General features: G+C 32.7%; 1 protein-coding gene across 1 annotated transcript; it reads right to left on the bottom strand.

The window, feature by feature from the left end:
- Positions 1 to 6007: 6007 nt before the first annotated feature.
- On the bottom strand, positions 6008 to 7735 carry LOC121756992. The gene is made up of 2 exons (XM_042152437.1): positions 7393 to 7735; positions 6008 to 6749 (listed from the first exon to the last, which is right to left on the bottom strand). Exons 1-2 carry the CDS (start codon positions 7570 to 7572, stop codon positions 6246 to 6248), a joined length of 684 nt encoding a protein of 227 aa, XP_042008371.1. The 5' UTR covers positions 7573 to 7735; the 3' UTR covers positions 6008 to 6245.
- Positions 7736 to 9621: the final 1886 nt, after the last annotated feature.

Raw genomic sequence — 9621 nt, 5'->3', positions numbered from 1 at the left:
TTATCAATAAAATTTAGTATTACTCTCTCCATTCTATTATAATTAAGTTATTTTATTTTAAAAAATAATATTTTTATTTTTATTATAACCGTACTTGTGTCGATACATAGGAAGACTCTAACCATCACGGTGAGTAACCATTAGTAACACATCAAATTCCTAGCCATAACAAGATGAAATAAAAAAAATCCATGACTCCTAGCTCAACTGGTTGAGAAGGGAGGCAAGGATACCCTCCATCCAGGAGGTCTTGAGTTCGAATCCTGGATGATGCAACCTGGGATTAATTTCCCATGTGGGCCTTTACAAGGCTTGTTGCCTTGGGGCTTGGCAAGCTGATGAGCCTTGACCCGTTCGGGACAGCGCTGGTCTACGGGCCGAACCCGTCGGAGGGTGGCTGGTCTACGAGCCTGACCAAGGCTAGTTCACGAGATCGAATCCGGCTGGAGGGAGGCTAGTTCACGAGCCACGAGGGTTGGGAAGGGCTAGTTAGCTTGCCAAATGTATCACGAACTCCGATGTATGTGTGTGTAAAAAAAACAAGACGAAATAAAAAGAAGAGCCACAAAGTAGATAACACAACAACTAACATGAATATCAAAACTAAAAAGAATCCAAAAAAACCACACTAACCAAATTCTCACATAACCTCGCAGCTAGGAAAATTTTGAGCACCAATCTTTAATCCACTACTCCAATCTCCATAGAATTAGTTAATCCTCTACATTCCATCTACAAACATGAAAAAGAACTTACAAAAGTCAGTTAATCATTTCAGATAATGATATATGACTTGATTTGATTTTGATATGAAGACTATTAATTTGATTGGTGCAGACTAGGAAACTATGTCGGGTCGTCGGCTTTTCAATGACTGAACAACATATTATTTTGGGAATGATTTATCTGAAAGTAAACTTGGTGGCTGATCGAAATAATAATTATAATCATCACCGCAATGATCATAAGTCACTAAAATAGTATTAATAAGAGTCATTATTGTTATTAGCTTCTATCTAAAACTATAACCTAATATATATAAAATGTTTCCCTCAATATTAATAATGCTTATGTTGTACATAAAATTTAATTTCGGAGTCATTTATTATAAATTCATTCCTTATAATAATTAATGAGATCATATATTGTTCAATTCACACTACCTTTAAAGCACACCGCTCATTTAATTACTTTATACATAATGACACATAAAATATATGGTACACATAATTTGATTTTTTAGTTTTGTTTTTAAAGATACTAACATGGTAACACCTTTCGAACAAACCGCCAAATCACGTCGCATGAAATAAATATTTTTGCACATTGTTATGCGTCTTTTTCATTATCAAAGGTTTAAAATGATAGTAAACAATTTTTTCACAATTAAAGTTAAAATAGAATAAAAAACACTTTTTACTGATATCTTTACAGATCTGAGTATATTGTGCTTTGTGGCGGATTCGGGATGTATAAAAGTAGTAGAGTCAGATACAATGAAGGTTGTCATTGATATTGTTTGTCGTAGTCGGCTAGAGAAACATTTATCACTTTTCGCGGTTGCTTCAGGTTTGATACAAAGTTTCCGCCTGCGGCGGTAGGCGTGAGATCACGCCGAGGGACCTCCGGAAAATGAAAGGGATGATGCCGAAGATGACACATGTGTCGCAGTGAAGAAAAGGACCATGAACGTGACAGACGTCAACCCCTTCACTGAAACACAAATCTTTTTATTGAGTATTCCAACAATTTCTTATATAAATCAACTCAGATACACAAAACCACTAGCCATACATGATACATAAGCACATTATACGATAATATCAAAACTTCAGTATTCGAGCATTTAATAGATCTTAACCGGATAATCTGTTGTAAGATTGGAAGTGGAAGTGAGGGATGCAAGTGTTGCACTTGAGGCGAAGGCTAAACTCTCATGGGATAATGGTGGGGTTAGGCGACCCATCTACATTTGTATTAAGTTGCATTAAAAATTTTTTATTTTACATTTATGTATGACTCACGTATTGATATCAACCAACGTTTTAGAACAAATATTACTCAAATAATGTTTTAGTGTTAAACTTAAAACAAACACAATCTCAAATAATTTTACATTTCAAATTAGAAAACAAAAAAAGAGAAAGAAGATGATGAGAGATGGGGAAGGTTGGAGGTTGAAGACATTTGATTGAACTGACACACTTAAGTAGGGTGAACGCTTCATAAATTGGCAGAGATACATAAAAGGCAATAAATGATATTTAACATTACGGTTTCATCTGAATTGGTAGGTATGCTATTTTAATAGCTATCCAATGCATATTACAAAAACAAAAAGTAATACACAAAAATTGTCATTATTATTATCGAATTTATTTCAAGTTAGGTACATAATCAATGAGTCGAGTAAATGCGATAATTAAGTTGATCATGAAACAATTTAATACAAATTCAAATACAATTAAGTAATATGGATACACATCTCTATGTATACCTATATAAAAATAGTGATGCATATAGAATTTATAGAAGTATTTAATATATAGGAACAATTGTCAAAATCATGATAGATAATCAAATTATGATTTGTTCAATATTTTTTAAAATCTGAAAAATTAAATCACGAAAGACAAAAGTTTAGCAATTATCTCATCCACCACATTTCCGGCGAAATATGCGATTTAATGACAACCAATTTCAAATTAACACATGGACATGGAAGTGTTACGATTATGTCGATTCACCTCTTGGCACAACATCACATATTTCGCCAGAAAAGGGATAATTGTTTTCAGATTTTGAAAAAAGTGTGAGACTAGCTAGAATTTGGTCATCTTTCGTGATTTATTTAGCAATTTTTCATATTATATATCATATTCAATAGGTTAATAAAGATGTCCAATTTTACAAGTATAAGTAGATAGACTGTGTTTCAATCATTAATTCTGCAAGCCTTGGGAAAAATGAGCTCAACAGTTACATTTGGAGCAGGATTTTATTTATGTGAAATAAATATATGCAACAGAGAAAGGACTACTCCTTCTCTGACACTCACTCACTGCATCGATTTGCAATTTACACGCTAGTCCCATATTTAATCTCATTTTTTATTTTTATATTTTTCTATTAAATTCGTTGATATTAAGATAATTCTGATTCATGGTAAGTGTTCCTGTCACTTTCGACATTTATGCATATGAAATATTTATGACAAGCTGTTGGTTGATGCTACTTCTCAACATTTTTTTCATTGTGGTTGCACTTATTTATATATATAGTAATTGAATTAAACAAGTCTCCAATTTAAACTTACAAAAGTAAAAAGTGTGGAGTATTTTTTAGTCCTTAGATTGTGAAGATCTACGGTTTGATCGATCTGATTTCGGTTTTTGGAAGATGGAGGTCGATGATCCACATTATGGCTATGCACAAGGCTCTTAAACTTGTTTATTTTTTCTAGATTTTCATTCTATAATATATTTTAAAATGTTAAATTTTAAATTATTGATAATCTATTAAATTTAAACAAATAATGAAATAAAATTCAGCATTAATTAGAGTTATGAATTTATATATATCTACTAAAAAAGGCAGGTAGGCATAGTAATGAATATTAAGTTAGCACCAAAAGTGAGATAAATCACAATATCATTATACACTGAGAAGAAAAAACAAACTTACCAAAGTTGTTTGCAATATTTCATTCTTTGTGAAAATTGTAATTTAAGTTGGATTCATGGATATGTACAAATCAAAGCAAGAAGAATCCTTAAATGAAGGAAATCCAAAATCTCAGATTGCCTTTTTGACGAATTGAAACGACTTTATTAGATCTGAAATTCTACATTACAATATATAGATATTAATAAAATTTTAGTGGTATGAATTAGGTATGAGTAAGTTAAAAAAAAGAAGAAAACAAGGTCGAGGGGAAATGTCAAATTCAGAAATAAATTAATTTTCCCTTTTTTCTTTCTGGTGCCACGCGCTGTATAAATAAATAAATGTAATGTAAATAAATAAAACGTGTGTTTTGAAAGATCAGATATCTGAATCAATTATAACCATTAATTCGATATATTGTTTCACACGTGTTGTTACCTGCACATATGAGAATAAAAGTCTATTTAATCTACTTTATTAGGTGACCAAACTATATAAGACATAAATTAAGTTATCTATGCTAGACTATATATATTTTTATGCACAAACTAGCTCAACCACAAAAGATGAGAATAAGCCCAACAAAAAGTTTCTAAATAAAGGTTATTCTTAAATAAAAATTTAATATATATTATTATTTTAAAATACATTAAAAAAAGTTAGTATATAATTTCATATCAAGTTGTAAGCTAAAAGTTTTAATAGAAAACTAAACGAGCCACAAGCTCTAGTTACAATGTGAGTATATGACTATGAAGCGCATCTTAATTAATATTAAAATGTTTATCATCTATCTAATAAATTAGAGAATCATTATTGATCCAATTTGAAGAAGAAGAAAGAAAAACTCTAACTATATTCTCGCAAGCAAAATATAAACGAAGTGACAAACCACTAATACAGTACACACAAAGGTTAAGTAATCAAATACATATATTTAGGACTAAATAATTTAATTATGTAGTTTAGGATTAATATCCGAACAATTGACCTTTAACCATATGATTCCCAACTATACATAATTACAAATAAATATCCGAACTATTGATAGTTTGAATACCAATAAAAGTTTGGCAATTTGCATTTTAGTTCACATGATCACATCACAGTCGATATGCCTTAGTCAGCAACAATAAAACTTGTAATTTAATAAACGAAACTGAAAGTATGAAGTATTAAATCCTACTTTTTCATAATTTAAAATAAGGGGTAAATTCCATATGTAAAGCATAATTAACTCACTTTGTATTAGTCCATAATTTAAAATAAGGGGTAAAATATCCAGTATAGTTCACATCACAGTCAATAGACTGGTCAGCAAAAAATTGTTGTAATTTTTAATAAATTAAATTAAAAGTCTGATAATACTATTAAATTGTACAATTTCATGGTTTAAAACAAGGGGTTAAATTTCATTTCAATAGTATAATTACTCAGCTATTACTAGTCCATTATCCATCTTCAAAATTTTTAATAACTCAACTGTTTCCTCACGCACGTGTAAGAATTACATTGGGGCATATTCATACAGGACAAAAAAATAAGGTAAGGTTTAGTTAGACTTGATTAGTCCCAAATAATAGAATTCACAATTGTATATATGTTGATATTATTTTAATAAAATACTATAATATATACATTTAGGTCTACATCCAAATTTTCTGACTTTTCCAATTCATGTGTGACAGCATTTAAATTGTCCTAACTCTTACTTTAATTGCTCTATAATGTCCTAAGGCATTCACTTGCATAAATGAGCGTTGAGTTCATTCATTTGACTCAATTAAATCCCAATTTAAATAACTCCTATGGATTCACGCATATTAATGCCACCATAATGTCACACAATTGTATCATATCTCGTTATAAAATATCATATCAACGCCACTAAACTATTTGATATTTTGTTACTACTTCACAGTTCACATGATCAACATAGGAAGAATTAAATAATTTTGCAGGTTATTTAATCTGATTATCCCTCTACGAATTGGTAAAACAAATGTGCAGGATGAAAATGAATTCTGTGCAAAATTGAATGAGAGGCAGAGTATATTAAATGAGGCAGAAGAAAATCAATTGCTACTCTTCACACAGCTGGGGAACTTAAAAATCTATCTCCAAATCCAACAACAAAGCACATTCAACTCAAAAGGCATTAATTCCAATTTATTTATTTTTTGCTGACAAAAACTCTTATGACAAAGTAGGTGTGTGTATTCAAAGATGGTAGGAAGAAATAATTCTCATTTATTATTTGTTAGGTGTATAAATCAATTACTTGATGCCGTAATTTCCCTTTTTAATGCGCATTTACTCCCCCTTTTGACGCCAAAATAAGTTAAATAAAACATTTTCCTCTTTTTTTTCAAGATTTCAACATAACATAATTATTGTAAATTTGGTGATGATCTATATTAAGATTCAAAGGGAAATGTGCATTCAACTTGATCATCTTAGCTAAAGATATGTATATACTAATTCTTTAAAAAGCTTATGAAACAACCTATTTTCTATCTTTACAAAAAATGGGAACCAATAAAATTTGAAATATGGCTCCAACCAACCATTGATTGAACTCAAATGGATATGTTGAGATCAATTCTAGGCTTCTTGGCAGACATAGGCAGTGGCACATTGCAGTTGCACCTAGGGCACTTTGGATTGGTGCTGGAGATGAGCACGTAGAGGAGACAGGTAGGGCATCCGGCTGCGAACGACGACGACCTCTCCTCCTGATCGAGATCACTGTCCTTGATTGAGGACGACGAGTTCGAGGGAAGGGAGGATGACTTGGACATGGATATGGAGCGCTTTCGCACCGTCTCCTTCTCCACCCTCTCGAGGGCGGACTTCACTTTATCCAAGGTGCATACGCTCTGGTACGGGGAGGCGGACGACGAGAGGGAGACGAGATTCAAGTCCAGCACCTCGTCGTCGAAGAGGTTCAGAGTCTGCTTCTTAGATGGAGGGAAGTTGAGGTCTTGTAACTTGGCTGCTGCCTTGCTCTGTTGAGGCTTGTTTTCTGTTGTTGATGATGATGAGTTTGATGAATTGCATCTCTGCAGATACACTTTTCCTGACTGGAAAATTTAACAATTGATCAATGCCAGAATCACTTATTTCATTCATTTAATCATAAACAGGTGATTATGTGCATCAGTGCGTTTTAAATCATATAATTGGACGATCAATTGAACTTTAATTGAAACACAAGGGAGAGAGGAAGGCAATGAATGTGCAATTAAACCTACGAGCTTCAATCATGGCAGAAATGCCTCCACAATCCCAAGAAAAATAACGGCACATATTTTCATCATCACGCCTTCAAAAACACGCTTAATCGGGGATAAATTCACACCAATAAAACTCATTAAATGCCTCATTTAATTAGCTCATGAATGATCAAAAGTCCGATTAATCATCGAAATTCCAAAATCGAGATAATACAAAACAAAATCATTCTACTCTCCACCACAAAACAAACCAAAATTCAACATACACCAATCAATTAAACTCATTAAATGTTTCCGTTAATCAGCTCATGAACGATCAAAATCGCGATTACTCACCAAATTCCAAAATCGAGGTAATCCAAAACAAAATCACTCTACTCTCCACCACAAAAACAAACCAAAATTCAACATACCAATCGATTACACTCAAAACAACAATCAATCAAAAAAATCACCAGCAACGAAAAAGTCACGCATAAAGCGATTGTACCTTTAGGTCAAGTCGCTTCTCCCAGCCGGAGGGGACCTGCAAGTCGAGGTCTAATTCTTTCGAATCAAGAGTTGTACATCCAGCGAGCAAGTCGCGGGTGATCGGAGCCGTCGGTTTGGGCGAATCAGCAGCGTCGCCGCCGTTAATCAATCTCACCAAGGAACTGACATCAGCAGCCATCGTAGGGCGGAAATTACAGAGTATATCTATCTTCTCTCTTCGATTGGAAGCAGAATTTAGGGATTTGGAGAGAGAGAGAAAGGAAGGAGTGACGGAAATGTTTGGGTGGAATGAGTTTGTGGAGATATAAATACAAGGAGGAGAAGGAGATTAAGATGATGAACTAAATTAATCAGCACCTATAATTAATTAAATTGCCATAATGAAGAATTGAATGTATATTGATTTTATGTGTGGGAATTGGGAAAGTTATAATTAAATAGTTTTGAATAAGTGTTTTTGATTTGGAGTAATAATTATTGATGGTTTGAGACAATAAATGTGGAGAGAATACATAAAGGATAGCTGTGAATTAAATACAAAGGCCTTTTGGCTTCCTTGGATAGGCCATTAATGACTGCTATTTTCCGCTCTATTTAGCTTCCATTTGTGTTTATGAGGTTTATTGCATCATTAATCACCTTTTGTTTTCACTATTAATTGAATACTAAGACTTGTTTGGCTCTCATCAATTTCAATTTCTTCATATGGGATATTAGTCTAAAATATTGCTCCTCTTAGTCTTTTAAAATATAAATTTTAAATGACACGTTTTAATGCGTAATTAGTAAAGTAAAAAAAAGCAAGTAAGAGATACGATATTCAAAGTAGTATTAATGAATAAAGAGATTCAAATTATTGGTAGTGCTTAGTAAGACTAATTTAAAATGTTCATAATTTCAAGAGAGACTAAAAAACAAGTACATAGTTCATATTATAAAAGGACGAAGGGAGATAAACTATGGATGAATTCTACTAGTATTTTTCACAAAATTTAAAAGTGATACTATTAAAAATAATAAACTTTTGAAAGTGTTCAATTTTTTCAATCCTACCCAAATAGTTTTTTCTCAGCATATTTTGAACCTATTTGGTTAGCCATGTAACCTAAAGCCATCCATATTCATGTCTCAGTACCGTCTCATCCCTTAACTATTCATGAGTCTCAGTATACTTTTTACCTCATCTCTTAACTAAGAGACCGCACCTGCAATCCTTCATCTTTTAACCATATTCCTTAACTATTCATTCAATTTCATTTTTCATTTTTATTTTCAACAAATTCAATTAATATTTCATTGAAATATTAAATTAATACTAATAATTCATAAAATCATTAAAAACCACGAAAATTACAACATCTGAAAATACGAAAATTACAACATCTGAAAATACGAAAAATTTGGGAGAAGAATAATGTTTTGAGATGAAGAATGTAGAGTGTTTGAGTGAGAATAGAAAGTTTTTTATGGTGGATAATTTGTGGGAATGATTTGATACTTATAGAAGTGATTGTGGGCTTAAAAAATAGAAAAAAAATTAAAATATTGGAAAAAATGGCTAATATTTTTTGGGGAATTTTTTTTTAATTTTCGATTTTTTCAATTTTTTTTAAAAAAATACATTTTTTCAACGGATATAAACGACGCTCACTCGCGGGCCGGCGAGTGGCCGTCACGGCTGCACGGGAGCTCGCTACGTGGCCAACGCGCTTGGCGAGCCAGCTCGCCAACATGCTCTCGGCGGAGGGATGCGGGACGAGACGGAGTGGTCGCATCGCTGGCTCGATGCTGTCTCGTCTCGCCGAGATGAGACCGAGCTAGCAACGAGCCAGCACTGCGGATGCCCTAAGTGACTTAGTCTGAATAGTATATGAAACGACGTCGTTTCAACGATCTAATTCTTGAAGTCGGTGTTTAATGATATGTGCTAACATATCATTAAATAGTATATGAAACGAGCCAGCACTGCGGATGCCCTAAGTGACTTAGTCTGAATAGTATATGAAACGACGTCGTTTCAACGATCTAATTCTTGAAGTCGGTGTTTAATGATATGTGCTAACATGATAAAATATGTTTCGTAGATCTACCAAATTTGAAGGTAGGTCGAATGACCTACCGTAAAATTTGACCATAATTTCTGGCTTTTAAGATGAATATCCCTTTTTTTTTAAAAAAAGTAAAAAAAATTGGTGACCTTCCTCACCACACGCACTTTTATATAGGT

This window comes from Salvia splendens, chromosome 12 (genome assembly GCF_004379255.2).
Source record: "Salvia splendens isolate huo1 chromosome 12, SspV2, whole genome shotgun sequence".
Classification (NCBI taxonomy): domain Eukaryota; kingdom Viridiplantae; phylum Streptophyta; class Magnoliopsida; order Lamiales; family Lamiaceae; genus Salvia; species Salvia splendens.
The sequence above is the reverse complement of the archived record's forward strand: the minus strand, read 5'-3'. Positions and strand labels throughout refer to the sequence as shown.

Excerpts from the sequence above, each read along its gene's own strand:
- LOC121756992 (XM_042152437.1), bottom strand. The coding sequence starts at position 7,572 with ATGGCTGCTGATGTCAGTTCCTTGGTGAGATTGATTAACGGCGGCGAC. Across the intron at positions 6,750-7,392 it reads AGAAGCGACTTGACCTAAAG|TCAGGAAAAGTGTATCTGCA; the intron begins GTACAATCGCTT and ends TAAATTTTCCAG.